A 16,981-nucleotide genomic window follows, 5' to 3' on the forward strand; every position below is an offset into this window, starting at 1 on the left:
GCCCAACACAAAATCACAAACTTAACGTGGTGGGGTTTTTAGTGATTTTTTTTTTTTTTTTTTTTTTGGTGGAATTTGAGTTTGCATTTCTCTAGCATTAACTTTATGGATGACAACTTTGTGTTGCAGTGTCACATAAAATAAATACACATACACTCTTGCTATTTGTATACATGTGTGGCTTCCGTTTTATGATTGTGGCTCCCCGTGTGTTATAAACGCCTTCTAATTAACACCATCAGATGTTACACGTACTCATGGTGACTTGGCTAGGCAGCAGCTATTAATATTTCAACCTACCACTGCAACATTAGGTGTTTATTGTTATTTGGAAGTCAGATAACAAGAGATTTATACGACTTTTATTCTTACTTGATTATTAAGGGTACTTCTTGGCAGTGCCTCACACATCACCTGCAGCACTGCATAACTTGGCCCTCCGCCTTGCCCTGTATTGGCAGCCAATATGTAAAAGGGCCCAAACCTTGCTTTCTACTTTCTTGTCAATTTTCATAATAAAAGTAAACACAGTCCTTTACCTATTATTATTTTTTTTTTATCCCAGAATGGCTTCTACAATGTCTCAAAGGAAACCCCCCCCCAAAAGAAAAATTATGGATGAAGGAAGATTGTTCAATGAAAAGTAGACAGATGACTACTTTTTTTTGTTGAGGCAAGTAGTAGGCACTCTTTAATTTGTAGGGAATTTTTGCAAGTCAAAGACAATAATTTGAAAAGGCATTATATGTAAAAACATCCTGCCAAATTCATTGTGTATGAAGGATTGTGTCCTAAACGCAGAATAGTGGAACCAGAAAAAAAAGTCTGTCTTCTCAACAACAATTTTATTAAAAAGTTACGACTCAGATTCCATTATAAAAGCTAGTTATGTGTTATCATATTTAATAGCAGAAAAATCAGAACCTTATTGATGGTGAATTTGTTAAACATGGCAGATAAAATTTGCCCCGAAAAAAAGGAACATATTTCTGAAATCATTGTATCTCACCAGATTATACACAGGTGAATTGAAGAAATTGGAAGATCTATTGAAAGAAGTTTAGAAAATAAAGTTGCTTGTTTTAAGTTTTATGTTTTGGTGATGGATGACAGCACTGATGTAACAAATATAGCTCAACTAGGCATTTTTATTACTGGTGTTGATGACAAGTATAATGTCACTGAAGGAATGGCTTCTTTAATGCCATTAAAAGACACAAGTAAATCGAGATTTATATGAAGCACTAAAAAATATGTTAAAGGGATTTTTTTTGTCCATTGTCAGCATACCTCGTATAGTTGCTGATGGAGCCAAAGGGTAGGTAAGAGAGGGACTGGTAAAATTAATAGAAGGCAATGATGTAATTGCCACCCAGAACTTGGGTTTGACGAGGTATCATTGTGTAGTACATCAAGAAAATTTATGTGCAAGAACTTTAAAAATGGATATAACATTATGCAAATCATCAAGACTGAATTTCATAAGGGCAAGGGATTAAATCATTGCCAGTTCTGGGAATTCCTTCAAAGTGTTGATGCTGACTGTGGCCACATCATTTACTTTTTAAAATTTTTTCTGTTGCCCTGAGTAGAATGTCATGGCATCATAGCTCATAGCAACCTCAAATTCTTGAGTTCAAGCTCTCCTCTTTCCTCAGCCTCTTGAGTAACTGGCGACTGCACGTGCCCCCTACAATGCCGGGATAGTTTTTCCTTTTTTTTTTGCTGGACATGGGGTCTTGCTCTTGCTCAGGCTGGTTTCAAATTCCTGAAGTAAGGAGATCCACCCGTCTTGGCCTCCTAGACATTTACTTTTTTAAAGTAAGATGGCTAAGTCGATGCCAAATGGTGAACAGTATTTATGATGTGCAGTGTGTTATGAAGTCATTGTGGTTTTAAAACCGAATTTGTGCCAAATCTTTATTTGTAGTGGACATAACTGTTCATTTAAGTAAGTCAAACGTGTTTTCAAGGTGAAAGTTAACTTATCCACATCAACCTTTCAAACCGTAACAGCATTGAAACTGCAATTATAGCAAGGTCAGATTAAGGAAAATAATTGGATGCATTTCAACACATTGGCTAAAACAGTCCTGTGAGCAGTGAAAAAATATGCAGCCTTGCTTTTTGATTTGGTACAAGAATTTGAAAACAGATTTCAAGATTTTTGAGAAAATAATTAGTATTTTGGTGCATTTGCAACTCCATTTGCAGTCTACATAAATATGTTACCTGCCAATTTTCAAATGAAATAGAGTTGCAGTTTGACATTCAACTTAAAGAAAAATGTGATCATGTCTCTTTTATATTGGACTTTTATAGGTCCTGTCTTTCCAGAGACAAATATTCCTCACTTCACATTATTCGCGTTATTCATCTCATGGCTTTTTGGTAGCACCTACATTTATGAGCAACTATTTTTTTTTTTTTTTTTTGTAGAGACAGAGTCTCACTGTACTGCCCTCGGGTAGAGTGCCGTGGCGTCACACGGCTCACAGCAACCTCTAACTCTTGGGCTTACGCGATTCTCTTGCCTCAGCCTCCCGAGCAGCTGGGACTACAGGCGCCCGCCACAACGCCCGGCTATTTTTTTTTTTGTTGCAGTTTGGCCGGGGCTGGGTTTGAACCCGCCACCCTCGGCATATGGGGCCGGCGCCCTACTCACTGAGCCACAGGCGCCGCCCAAGAGCACTATTTTTAAGAATAAAATACATTAAGGGTAAAATTAGAACCAAAATATTTGATGAGCACCTTGAGAACTCACTGAGAATTGCAGCTACTTCCATTGAACCAGATAATGATGTATTAGTTTCTCAAATACAATCTTAAATATCCAACTAGTTTTGTGTTGCTCACTTTTCTTTTTTATAATAAAAATATAAAAAGTGTTTTATTACTTAGATATGTACATCTTCTGTATTAGTGATTAGAAACGTGAGACCTTCTAGATGATTTTTAAAAGGGCTGCTGCATAAATAGGATTATTATATGAGGACATTTTTGCTTATCTGTGATGTTGGATTTCATGAAAATTATGCATGGACTTTTTTTTTTTTTTTTTTTTTTTTTTTTTTAGCTCATTAGCTTTGGTTAGTGTTTGTGTATTTAATGTGTGGCCCAAGACAACTCTTCTTCTTCCAGTGTGGCCCAGAGAAGCCAATAATTTGGACACCTCTGCTCTAGATGATCTAACATTTTAATTTTCTGTTCAGGTTGCTTTGATTTTTGCATTATTCTGATTCTTAATTTCTAATTCACGATCCTTTAAAGAGCCTGACATAGAGACCTGAAAACTTGGCCTCTTGTTCTGGCTCTGCCACTTGCTAGATCTGTGACTGCTTGCAAGTTTTTAAGCTCACTGAGCTTCATTTTCTTTGTATGTAAAATAAAGGTACTTCCTGCTTTTATCTTACAAAATTGTGAAGGAAAATATTTGCATGAAAGAGATTTGAAAACAGTGATCTATTTGTCAATTATTTTTATATAGCTATGCTTATATAGCTAAGGTATTATAAATGCTTATAGGGATAGTGGGCAGAGTTGGCAATATACTATTAAGTTAGTGTTAACTTTGTACATAAAATCTTCGTGGGACTTTTTTCAAATGCAGATGTTTGGGTCTCATTAGTAGAGAACTTGTGTTCTCCAAGATTGGGAATTACTAGGTTAAGGACATGACATAGGTTTTGGGACTCGGATAAGGGTCATTTCCAGTTTGATTGCTGGATAATTTCAGCATAGTTTAGTGTTTTTAAGCCTCAGTTTCCTTATTTATAAAATGGGCATAATTATAATATTCATCTCATTAAGAATATTTACCGAGCTCTTGCTTTTTTACACCTTTGTGTTACTGCTGTTATGGTATACAGCAGTGAGCAAAATAGGATTCCCATTCTCATTTAGTTTACAGTTAAGTAGAGAAAATACATTAGAGAATTTATTTTAATTTTTTCTTCTTTTCTTTTAGACTCTACAAATGAGAAGAATTTCTTACTAGAAAATTAATATTTCCATTTATGATCAATTCTTTGAGGAAAAGTATGAGGGTGGTGTGAGAGCATTTGGGATGGCTTCTCTGATCAACAGATGAAACTTAAAAAATTGTTATTAAGCATGAGAGCTATAGAGGAGAAAAGTTTGAAGCAAAAGGAATAGGGTACACTGACACAGAAGGATCTTGGTTTGGTGTCTTTAAAGAAATAGGGATGTGATTGGAGTGTAATGAGCAGGTGGTCAGATTAGTAGTATGTGTGTTTGGAACTTAAGCTAAGAGTTGTGGGAAGCTGTTTATGAAGACAATTAAAATGATTTTGGCTGCTCTGTGAAGAGTGAATTGGATATGGTATAGATTAGGTAGTGGTATTGTGGTGGCTAAATAGAGTGGATTTCATTGATGTTTTTCAGGTCACATTTATAGGATTTGATTGATTTTAAATTTTGAAAGGGAATTATCAAGGCTCATTTCCCATTTTTTTTTTCTGAGGAAGAAATGGGTACATACTGAGAGGAGTGAGGAATAAGGGTTTTTTGGAAGGGGTTTAGTTGGGAGAAAGTTTGGTGTTTAATTTTGAGTATCCTAAGTTCATGATGTTTTTGAGGATACTCAAGTAGAAATTTTAAATGGACTGTTGTACATGTATAATATGTGGACTGCAGTTCAAAAATGAGGTTAATAAGATCTGTTTTTTATTTTAAAGTCTTCAAAAGAAAGCCTGGAGCAAAAGCCGTGGTAGAAAAACATGCAAAGTAAAAAGAGAATAAGAGGGACAGAATTGAGCTGTGAATTACTTATATTTAGAGGTTGGGTAGAGGAAAAGTAAACAGACAAAAGGATATAGGAATGAGTAGTAAAGTAGGAGAAATAGCAGGAAAAGGTAGTATAGTAGAAACTAAAGGAAAGTAGTATTTCAAGGAGGAGGCTGAGGTTTACTGTCATCTGCTGAGGTCAGTTAAAGAAGGATTAGTAAAGTGTTCATTTGCTTCCACAACAGAGAGCTCAGTGATAACTTCTCATTAGCTTTGACTGCATAACAAAGCACCCTTAGACTTAATGGCTTAAAATTACCATTCTCAATTTCTGTAGGTTGGCAGCTTGGGTTCACCATGTCTGGGGAGTTTGAGTTATCTGGGTGGTTCAATTGATCTGGGTTAGGTTTAGCTAATCTCACCTGGGGTCACTTCACTTGTGTATCTACAGGTCTGTATACATCTGTAGTCACCTGGTGGTTTGGCTGAGGCTGGCTTGTTCATGATGACTATGGCTGGGATAACTAAAACCTTTCTCTGTACATTTTTTCATTTTCCAGCTGGTTAGCGTGGCTTACTCACATGTCCAGGGCAGACTTCTCAGAGCAGTAGGTCAGCAAACCCAAAGCACTCTTATTAAGCTTGTCAGTGTCTCATTGGCCAGAGGAAGGCATGAGACCATCTTGGTTCAACAGCTGGGCAAACACTTCTGGGAGGAGCAACAAAGTTACATTTACAAAGAAGGGAAAAATTTTTTGCTATTTTTTGCAGTCTGCCACAACGATCACAGCAAAAGATAAGGTGGAGTGTGGATGGGGAGCTGTCTGGAAGCCAGATTGGATTAGGATGAAAAGTGAAGGGGGGGGGGGGAGGCGACGTCTGTGGCTCAAAGATGCCGGCCCCATATACCGGAGCTGGTGGTTTCAAACCCAGCCCTGGCCAAAAACTGCAAAAAAAAACAACAACAACAACAAGTGAATGGGAATTGAAGGTAGAAAGAAAATAAAGCTCACTTGAGATGCTTGGCTGTGAAAGTAATTTGAGAGAGAAGACAATAGCTGGAGGAGTATTTGTAGTCTAAGAAGGTGTGTTGTGTTTTCTTTCCTTTCCTGACTGAATGCCTTTCTTCCCTCCGAGAACAGAGTGTATTTGAACACGGAGAGAAAAGACCTGTTAGACACAGAGGATACTAATGCAGGGAAAAGGAGGTAACTACTGAGGTGAACATCTCAGAAACCTGGCAGAGGATAGGATAGCATTTTGTATACCTAGTTGAAGGCTACTTCTTTCTGGTAAGAGGAATGAAGGAGAAAATGGATGGATATATAAGTACCCAGGCAAGTAGATTTGGTGATGAGCAAAGTTCTGTTTGACAGAGCTTCTGTTTTCTATGTGAAGGTCAGACAGTCTACTCAAAGAGGAGGGTTTACAAGAATGTGTGCTTGAGATTTGATGTGAGTAGAAAAGTATGTAATTTTTTCCCTCCCATGCAGTGGGACACTGAGCTGTTGGCCAGAGACATGCTAATTATTCCAGACATGAGAGATTTTATCACTATTAATGTAAAAATAATTACTTTAAGGAGATTTAATAGAACTTCCTGTGCTGTTAGTTAGAAACCGATGCAAGTTGAAATATTCCAAGAACTGGGGATCTTTTTCTCTTTGAGACAGTTAAACTTGTACTCTCTTTTATAATATTGACGATCCTTAAAAAGGATGTAGGCAAGAGAATGGCCATGTTTGCACTTTCATAAATAAACATTAGCAAAAATTTGAACACAAAGAAGGATCTGCTTTTTAAAAAGACATCCTATAGTTTTAAAAATATTGTTTTACAAGAATACATAAAGCATAATTATTAAAAGCACTTAGTTTCAATTAATAAAGATTACTTCAAGCTGAATGGTGGGTTAGTGGTAACATTGTGGAAAAAGCAGATTTTTGTTTAAATAGTTAGGAAATATGTAAATGCGACCTTCAAGTTACGTAATTAAGGGAAAATAGCGTAACTTATTTTGTCTTTTTTCTCATAGGAAAAACTGCCATTAGATTTCTAGTTGTCCCTTGACAAGAGTAAGGCTAATTTATTATATTGTTTAATTACTATATACTAGGAAGGGTTGTCTTTACGGAGGGCACCATCTGCTGGTTGTAGGAGGTACCAGTTGTGACTTGTAACAAATCTTACGTTTTCCTTCTAATTCCACCTCAAACCTGGAGTGTAATCCCACGAGGAAAAAAGCAGCTTTTAAAAAACAGGGTCATATAGAGATTCTAGTAGTTGTTTGATTTGTTTTCTGTAAGTGTGAACTTAATGTCAGGTTGTGTATATTTAAGAAAAATCACGAAAACGGCAAATGCTGGTCTTCAGACACCTAAAAATTAGAATGGCTGTTGTTATTCTTGCTCATGCCTTTGCTCTTTAATGCAGTGCTTTATTTTTCTTTTCCATCCACAAAAAGATTTCACATATTTTTACTGAACTCTAGTTTCATCTGTGAACATTTATTTACATCTGTGAAAATGTCAAGAGTTAAGAATGGTGGATTTTATTGATTTTTTTTCTTCCCAGGACTGTACTTATGTTGCCTTTAATTATGATCATTTTATTTGAGTTTATTCAGAGCTCTTTAGTATTAGAATATTTTCTTCTGCTTTACTTAATTGACACAAAAATGTAAATATAACAGTATTCATGTAATTTTTGAACTTAATTGTCTTCTGAAATACCCGATATGGGTATTTGTCTTGATATCTCAGCTCACCCTACACATTTTCTTTGTCAGTTTTATAAGGCCCCCAAATATGAGCAATAACTGGTCCTAAAATATTTTCTGGTCTTGAATTTTGTTGGGTATTTTAGACCTATAATTTACAGGTATCTTCTAGACCAGACTTCATTTCCCCGTAGTCTTGATCTCTCTCTGGTTTTCTCCCATATTCATTACAGTGAGGACAGAGATCTTTTATATTTGTTCATCATTGCATTCCTACTACTTAACATTGCATATTGCACCAAGTAAATTCTCAGCACATGTTAAATAAGTGAATTTCCAGGAACAAAGGCTTTGACTCTTGCAATTATCTTCTTGTTCTTTGTTGTAATCATAAGTCTTTGAATCACTTCTCTTGTTTGCGGTCATTGCCTGCAGTCAGCTCCTTGTTACTTCTTACCTGGAATTTTGCAGCAATTTCCTAGTTGGTTTTACTGTTTCTAATTTTTCTTCTGCCTAGTCCCTACTGCCTGTTGGAACCACACCTTCTTAGAACGGTTCTGGTCATTCATTCATTCAGTATTTCCTGAGTATCTACTACTGATAGTACCTATTATAGATGCTAGCATAAAATTATATATTATCTTTGTCTTAAAGGAGCTTGTGTGTTAGTGGGAGAAACAGAAATAAGTGTAATAAATAGGATGTGATAAATGCTAATTGTAGGTTCAAAGAATGACTATCTATAGAGGTAGGTGCCTGGTTGAGGTCAGGGAAAGTTAAAAAGACTTGATTAAGACTTTCAGGTCCATATAGTTTGCTTAGTAGACAAAGACCAGTTAGTATGTCTTACTTGGAGGAAATTAGCTTGTGTATGTTTACCAAGATATTTCAAACCTCGGCTTACAATACCACTGCTTAAAGGACTGAAGTGCAAACTGAACAACCTGCCTTTTTGTTGGCGCTTATCTTTTTCCTATGTAACTCCTTTTATCTCCTTCCACCTTTTCCTTCAGTTATACTTCTGGTCCAGAGACAAATTCTGAACTTTCCCCTCTGAGATTTACTCAGATTGCTTTCTGTCTTTTTTTTCTGTTTATTATTACCATTTTACCCCCTATCTACTTACGGAAGTGGTTTTTCTGTCAGTCTTCTTTCCCCAAACTTTTTGTATATTTCTGTTAGTATCATTTCAGAATCTACAGTGATCTAATTATTTATGGGAGTATCTCTTTCCCTTGGTAGGTTTTGAGACCCATCTTATTCGTTTTGCCATTTAGTTACTGTTAACGTGTTCTGCAAATAATGGGCCCTTGATAAATTTTTGACTGTATGGATACACATATTCTATAGGGTATGTCTACATTATTTAGTTGTGGTCTGGGACCATAATCATGTACCTGTTTTTATAGATGATGAACAGCTTTAGTCTCTGTAGAGAAGAGGCAGAAAGACTTTCTTCTACTACAGGCTTGGTGGAAGAAAAGCCTGCCATATTTATCTACCTTTCTCTGGAATGATTTGTTCTAGGCCTTTGCATGTCTTCTCTGCTTAACACAGCAGTGATACTGGATCTTAGTGCCTTTTCTAACCTTAGATCAGAAAGTAATTCTCTTATATTTTGCAAGCTTTTACAGTTTGCTCTTATATTTAGGTTTTAACCTACCTAGAATTCATTTTCTACATGGTGTGAGGTTTGGGTACAGTGTCTTTTATTTCCCATAGAGAGTGTCTCATAATTTTTTATTGTATTCTATCTGTTCTTTCCTTATTGTTCTGCCCAGCCACTGTTTTTACATACAGTTGTGCACTGCATAAAGACAGTTTGATCAGTGTTCAATGACAGACTTCATATATAAAGATGATCTGCATATAATATTTTTACTGTACCTTTTCTATGTTTATATATATACAAAATACTATATATATACAAAAATACTTGACATTGTATTACAAATGTCTACAGTATTCAGTATACCCTGTTTTAAAATAAGACACTGTCTTATTTTAAGGTGTACTCCCAAAGATGCGCTAGGTCTTATTTTCAGGGTATGCCTTATCTTTCCTGTAAGTAGGTCTTATTTTCGGAGGATGTCTTATTTTCGGGGAAACAGGGTAGTACCTGCTGAACACGTTTATAGCCTAGGACCAATAGGCTATACCATATAGCCTAGGCTGACCCATGAAGGTTTATGTAAATACACTCTATGATGTTCCCACATTGGCAAAGTCCCCTAACAACATGTTTCTCAGAATATATCCCTGTCATTAAGTGATACATGACTGTATATAGAAACAGGTTTTTGGATGTTAATCTTGTGTTCTGCAACCTTGATGAACTAGTAGTTTTTTTGTAGATTCCTTTGGGATCTTACATGTAGAAAGTTGTGTTATCTAGGAGTGAAGAGGGTTTCATGTTTTCTTTTCCACTATGTATGCCTTTTATTTTCTATTTCTTGTATTACTATGTTGACCTAAGTCTTCTAGTATTATGTTTAATAACAGTACTGAGAATGAGCATCCTTTTCTTGTTTCTGATTTTAGGTGGAAGTATGTAGTTTGTCACCATTAAATACTGTGTTACCTGTGGGTGATCCATTTGTACTGACATTCCTAACTTATGGTGGTTCAACTTAATGATTTTTGGACTTCACGGTGCATGTGATATATGCTTCTCAACTTATAATGGAAAAACTTTTGACTTAATATTTTCAGGTTACAATGGGTTTATTGGGATGTAACCCTATTTGTAAAAAGTCGAGGATCATCTGTCTATATATTGTTTTTTCTACTTTACATCTTTGCTAAACTTAGTCTTACTTATCTGTCTTATCGTTTTTTTGGAGAGTCTGTAGACATAATCACAACATCTGTGAATAATGACTATTTTAATCCTTGTACTCTTTATTTTTCTTTGTTGATTAGCATCTCTATTACAGTGTCACATAAAAGTAATGAAAGCAGGTATGTTTGTATAGTTTGTGATCACAAACAAAACTCTTTCATTGGATGACCAGTAAGCATGATTTATGCTGTAGGGTGCTTGTTAACACTGTATTCTTCTCAGATAAAGGAAACTTTTCATCTAATTCTTAGTTTTACTATGTTTGTTTTTTTCTTTTTGTTTTTATAGTTATACATTTTTGAATTTTATCAAACATTTTTCATTTATTGAGATTTTTCATTTTTAATCCATTTAATATGTAATTTATGATTTTCTATTAATGTGCTGAATTCAATTTGCATTCGTGGGATAGACACTTTTTGTGTGTGGATATTGCTGCATTTGGTTTTCTAATATTTTGTTTTGGAGTTTTGCATTTATGTTTAATGAGTAAGAGTGATGTGTGATTCCTCCTCCCCCCCATTTTCTCTGATTATTTTCATTAGATTTTGGTATCAGGGCATGCTAGTTAGTTGCATGAATTTAGCTGGGAAGGATTCCCTTGTTTCTTACTCCTTGGACTTAGTTGTATGACGTTGGAATTATTTCTTAATTATTTGATAGACTCACTAGGAAAGCCTTCTAGACATGAAATTTTCCTTGTGGAAAGATTTATTACCAATTTTGTTTCTGAATAGTTTTTTTCTTCTAGAGTTAGTTTTGGTAATAAAATATATATTTTCTCAATTTTAACTAAATTTTCAAATGTTAATCAGATTTGTAAGACTGGCTTGTGATTTTTGAGTTTGATTTTGTTGATCCTATTCTTTTGAACCACAATAGTCAGGAGTGCTTTTAAAATTTTAAATATATGGAGCTTTTCCTGTTAATCTTTTCTGTTAAACTTTTTGTTAAAGTATAGCATACATTCAGAAAAGAGCACAAATTATGTCTTTTACTCTTATGATTTTACACAAAGTGAAAAATAACTACTACCTCAGTCCTCCTTTCTTACCCCTCTTTCAGTTAACATCTGCCACCAAAAGTATCACTCTCCTGGCTTTTAACATGCCCGATTAGATATCCCTGTTTTCTGAACTCTGGATAGTGTTTTGTATCTGGATTCTTTCAGTTAGGTCTGTAATTATGCTAAATCCGTATTACTGTGTGAGGCAGTGGTTCACTCTCACAGCTGTATTGTTTTCCATTGTGTGAATATCCATTTACCTATCCATTCTGCTGTCACTAGGCTTTTGTGTTTTCTGTTTTGGCTACTTTGAATAGTATTGTTATAATTTTTTTTTAAATATATGTCTTATGGTGGATGAATGTTTTGTGTTTCTGTTGTGTAATACCAAATAATGAGTCCTGGAGTCTGTTTATCTTAAGTGCTTTCTTTGGTTTAGCATTTGCACAGTATATCTTGTCATCCTTTTACTTTAAGCATCTCAAATCCACATTGTTTTCATCGTCTTTTAAGCTCTGTATTAAAATTTTTTAAATATTGCTTTAAGCTGATCATGTATGTTAATATTTATATATTATGTAGTGTTTAGTACGTGCTAAATAATGTTCTAAGTACTTTATATTTTTTGAAATTATATTATTGTGGTTATAAACTTTAGGTTTGCAATTATATTTTTCCCCACATTTAGGTTACATTTTACTGTATTTAGGGCTTATATTTTTGGTCTTGAGAAGTCACTTCCTAGTTAAAATGTTATTCCTTTCATGGTAATGTGTTTTCCTTTAAGATTTTGTTCGTTTTCCAGAATTATTATTATCTTGAAATTAATCTTGTTTGGCTTCTTAATTTTGTAGCTTGGTATTTTATGACATTCTTTGTAGGTATTAGGCCTCTGCCTCATTCCTGTACTTCTGGTACTCCCATGAATCATAGGTCATAGTTAGACCTTTCTGCCTTTTTGTGATTTCAATTTTATGTTTCTCTGTGCTGTAGATAATTTCTTCTGACCTTTCAGTTCATTTTTTTTTGTCATCTACTAAGTTTTAATTTCAGCTTTTATTTTTTCATTTTTAGAAGTTTTCCTTTTTTCAAGTCTCCTAGTTTACTCTTTATAATTATTTCCTGCAGATATTTTTATAATTATCTTTTATTTCTTTGAAGATTATAATTATAGTAGTTTTATAACCTGTTTGAGGGTTATTTTATCTGAAGAATTATGGGTCTGTTCTTGGTTTCTGGTATTTCTGCTGGTTCTCTTTCCTACTTGTTTCCTTAGGTGCTTGGTTAGTTTTGACTTGATTGTCTCATTGTTCTAAAAACATCACTGTCGAAGTTCTTTGATGCTTAAGGATGAAGGTGTGCTTCTTTAGGCAAGACTAGAGGTCACTGAATTTATGTTTTGAAGTTCTCTGGACCACTTAGGTAATGTGAACATCAGCAAATGTGCTAGACCATGGCCAAAGCACATTAGCTGTTTCTGCCCTGTTATTACTTTCCTCTGTTAGGTATTAATACCAAAGTAGCTTCTCTGCTATCCCCTACAGGGGGTGGGGAAAGGGTGCACATGTTTTCTGCCTTACCCTCTCCTTTGCAGATACATCTTTTTGGGGGTACCATTCCATGTTAATGTTAGGAGAGTTTCTTATTTATCTCTGCCTTGACAGATTTACTTCTGTTTTCCTTGCGCTTGAGACCACCAACACTGAATCCTATAATACATTTGTAAGAAATAACAAATACTCTGAGAGTGTAAGTGGCTGCAGTGCCCCAGTATTCTGTTTACTTCTTTGAATTCCTGTTTTTTTCTTAAATTTTGGTTTGAGTAATTAATGGTACTTGAAAAAATACGCTTACATTTAGGTTTTCTTTTTTACCCTAGCATTTCTAGTTTTTATTTTTATTTATTTTTTAGTTGCACAGTTGCAAATGAAACTAAAAATAAGTTTTTTTTTTTTTTTTTTGTAGAGACAGAGTCTCACTTTATGGCCCTTGGTAGAGTGCCGTGGCATCACACAGCTCACAGCAACCTCCAGCTCCTGGGCTGAAGCGATTCTCTTGCCTCAGCCTCCCCACTAGCTGGGACTACAGGTGCCCGCCACAGCACCCGGCTATTTTTTTGTTGCAGTTTGGCCGGGGCTGGGTTTGAACCCGCCACCCTCGGCATATGGGGCCGGCGCCCTACTCACTGAGCCACAGGCGCCGCCCAAGTTTTGTTTTTTTTAAATAGTAATTTTGGAACACATCTAGTGGTTTTTATTAGCTAGATTAAAGTGGATTACTATAGACTAGGAGGTAGTTATCAATTGTTTGTGGGGCAGCTTACCTTTTGTGTTTGTTACTAATGTTATTTATGCTTATGTTTTTATTTGCATCTAATAGTTTCCTTGTTTTAGGGATACAAATATTTCTGTCATGGCTCATTCAAAGACAAGGACCAATGATGGAAAAATTACTTATCCTCCTGGTGTCAAGGAAATCTCAGATAAAATATCTAAAGAGGAGATGGTGAGACGGTTAAAGGTGAGTAAAATTAAGTATATTCTTTTAGACATCTGCTTGGTGGGGGGGTCCCCTGTAGAAAACATAGCGATGTATTTTTTTCTTTCTTCTCTGTTTTGGCTGGGGCTGGGTTTGAACCCACCACCTCCAGTATAGGGGGCTGGCACCCTACTCCTTTGAGCCACAGGCGCCGCCCAGGGATGTATATTTTATGGTAACTTAAAAAAGCAAAGCAGCAAATGGCAGAGAATGTTTCTAAGGGAGTAGATAAGAGCTACTACTTCTTGGCTATTAATGAGAGAGTAATTAGAAAGGTGAAACTTAAATTTTCTAGGACTTCATACACTTGAATATAAAGAACAAGTCCATAATATTCTTATATTCCTTTTTGTTAGTACAGATTTGTGTCCTTTTTCCTATATCTAATTTCATTTATTTTCTAGAAACAGCCATTTTATTCTGAGAAAGGAAATTTTAAGACTATACCAAGTACTCAGGCTATTACTTTCTTGTAAGTTATTTTGAGAACAGATTAAAGAGCTTGACTGTTAACTTGACTATTAGATGTATTATTATTTACCTGGATGTCAGGATATCAGGGCTGTAAAACTTCCCTAAATTAATCATTGAAGGTAAAGGAAGTTTAAAACAAAGTACTATTATATATTGCTGCATAGTTTTTGTTTTTATAAGGAAAAAAGGGATGCTGAAAGTAAAAATTTCATATAAAGTCTTACTTTTACATAAAGTATTAGAATGTCAGGTATCAGATGTTTATCATTCAGAGGGAAAGACATCTTGGACTAGATTAAATTTACTAAGAGGTGGACAATTTATCTAGTTGTGAACTTAACGTCTTTATGTATATTTCATTAAAAACATAAACATATATATGATGCTTCTTTTTCTGTGTGTTTACCTTCTCCTAGCCTATTGAATTTTTAGAGAGCTCCTATATTTATTACCTTTGATTTGTTTATATATTCCAAGAGTATTAGGTGAACATCTTGATTGTTTGCTAAGAAGCTAATTTTGACCTCAGAGTCTACACTTAAACGCTAATTAGCATTTAGTGTCCTTTAGAGATGTTATTTTCTCAGAGATCTTTTTTAATTTGGAGGACTCATAAGTTATTGATGAGTTTTATAATAGCATTTGGGTTTTTATTATCTATACTTTGAGTATAACTTGAGTTTTATTATCTATACTTGAGTATAACTAGTAAACTTAGTGTTTAATCTTGGTGGAGATTAGTGTTTAATCTTTTCATAGTACTCATATACAGCATTTGTAGTACGCTTTTGTTATTTTGTATGCATTTATACCTGGCTGTAATCTAGTTGTACTTTTACTCACTTATTTTCCGAATTTACACTTCCAACTGTTTTTCATGTCTACCTCTTCAGAGAAATATAAAAAGGATTTTATGTGGGACAGTAATAACTTTTTATTTTCTTTTTACTTAATTACTTAATGTCTCATTCTTTTGTGAAGAAATCTGGAGAAATAGTTCCATGTACTTAGTTCTCTTTTTTCTCTTTGTGCCTATCATAAATATATATGCAGTCAAAGCATATATTTTAAAAGTAATAAATTTAAAAAGTTAGAATAGCCCTGAATATCATATCCTTAGACTAACTATAGTGCTTGATTGGAAGTAGTCTACTGTTGATTCTGGCATCTGGGGTTGCATTGTGAGAAACATTGTTTCCACCACTGCTCTGAGAACTTAATATGAAATTGAACCACTTGTTACTCAGAAGTTTTCTGTACAGCAAGTGGAAATCCTTGCAGCATAAAGAACCAAAGCGCAGAGGTTGATACATGGTGGCCAGCTCCACTTGTTGCTTAGTATTTGCAGCACCACCTGGTGGATGCTGAGTGGTCACGTTTCCACTGGAGTTGTATTTCAATGTCAATTCCTGTTAAGATAAACAATTTTAAGTTTCATTTGAAGTAGGAATAGTACAGACAGAGGTCATCATTGTAACTATTAAATTGAAATTAGGGAAAATGCTTCACAGAATTCATTTTGTATTATTTGTCACCATTCTATTTTCTACTCCCCCCCTTTTACATAAATAACTATTTTTGAAAAAAAGGAACCATTTTCTCTACCTTCCTTCTGCTCACCACATACATGCTGTTGTGTCAGTGACCTATCCATATAGTCTCTTTTACTGTGGTGCAAGAAATATTTTGTTGGATTTTATTGTGGTCATGTCATGGTAGCTTTTCAAAGCGTTGAGGGATATATCGTCTTTGACATCCTTTTTTGAATCTGTTTATATTTTTTAACTGAATATAGAAAACTATGTGATTGGAGTGATTTAATGTCTCAGATGGAACACTGAATTGTCATCCATCCAAGAGTTTTTGGTATATATTTTTCTCCTAGTGATTATCTGGTTGTACAAGTGAGATTAGATGTTTCAACAACTATCCTATTGGATTTCTTCCAAAAATGACTAATATCAGGCCAATTTTAAAGCCTTGTTAGTAGATGTATTGGGTAAATGAAAAATATTTTACTTAGTCTTTTAAAGAAAAGTTTACCTCTACGTTTAGAGGGGTCTTGTTCTTTTAAGTAAGATACTTTTTGCAGAAAAATAGAATCTCTGTAAGTTGACTCCCAAAGAGACTGGAACAAACTTGTCAACATATGGAGGTGGTCATCATAAGGAACCAGGATTCCTGTTCTCATATGTACACATGATGCATGTCTGGTTTATGAAAATTAGGTCAATTTAAGGAGATGGTCAGTGTAGGGAGGTGGTCAACTACTGAGGTGTTCTACTGTGTTATTTATTTGAAGTTAACCTTTGCATTTAATATGGCATTATATCAAATCACTGTATTTTTACGTGGAACATTTCATTGATTACTTTGTTTTTGTGTAGATGGTTGTGAAAACTTTCATGGATATGGACCAGGACTCTGAAGAAGAAAAGGAGCTTTATCTAAACCTAGCTTTACATCTTGCTTCAGATTTTTTCCTCAAGCATCCTGATAAAGATGTTCGCTTACTAGTAGCTTGCTGCCTTGCTGATATTTTCAGGATTTATGCTCCCGAAGCTCCTTACACATCCCCTGATAAACTAAAGGCAAGTACTAAATTAAAGAACTCCAAGATTGACTATACTTGGTTTTATCATTCTAAAACGAGAGA

The 16,981-nt window shown here is 34.9% G+C and overlaps 1 protein-coding gene across 9 annotated transcripts in view; it reads left to right on the forward strand.

Moving 5' to 3' along the window:
• PDS5B (PDS5 cohesin associated factor B) overlaps positions 1-16,981 on the forward strand; it is a 191,079-nt gene that overhangs the window by 38,308 nt on the left and 135,790 nt on the right. For 5 of the 9 annotated variants that reach the window (XM_053563576.1, XM_053563578.1, XM_053563579.1 and 2 more), the window contains exons 3-4: positions 13,693-13,833; positions 16,713-16,916. In XM_053563576.1, the coding sequence (XP_053419551.1) occupies positions 13,693-13,833; positions 16,713-16,916 (345 nt within the window). The remainder of the gene's footprint in view (positions 1-13,692; positions 13,834-16,712; positions 16,917-16,981) is intronic. The other 4 variants (XM_053563584.1, XM_053563581.1, XM_053563582.1 and 1 more) reach the window with 1 other exon arrangement.

Source organism: Nycticebus coucang, chromosome 15 (assembly GCF_027406575.1).
Source record: "Nycticebus coucang isolate mNycCou1 chromosome 15, mNycCou1.pri, whole genome shotgun sequence".
NCBI lineage: Eukaryota > Metazoa > Chordata > Mammalia > Primates > Lorisidae > Nycticebus > Nycticebus coucang.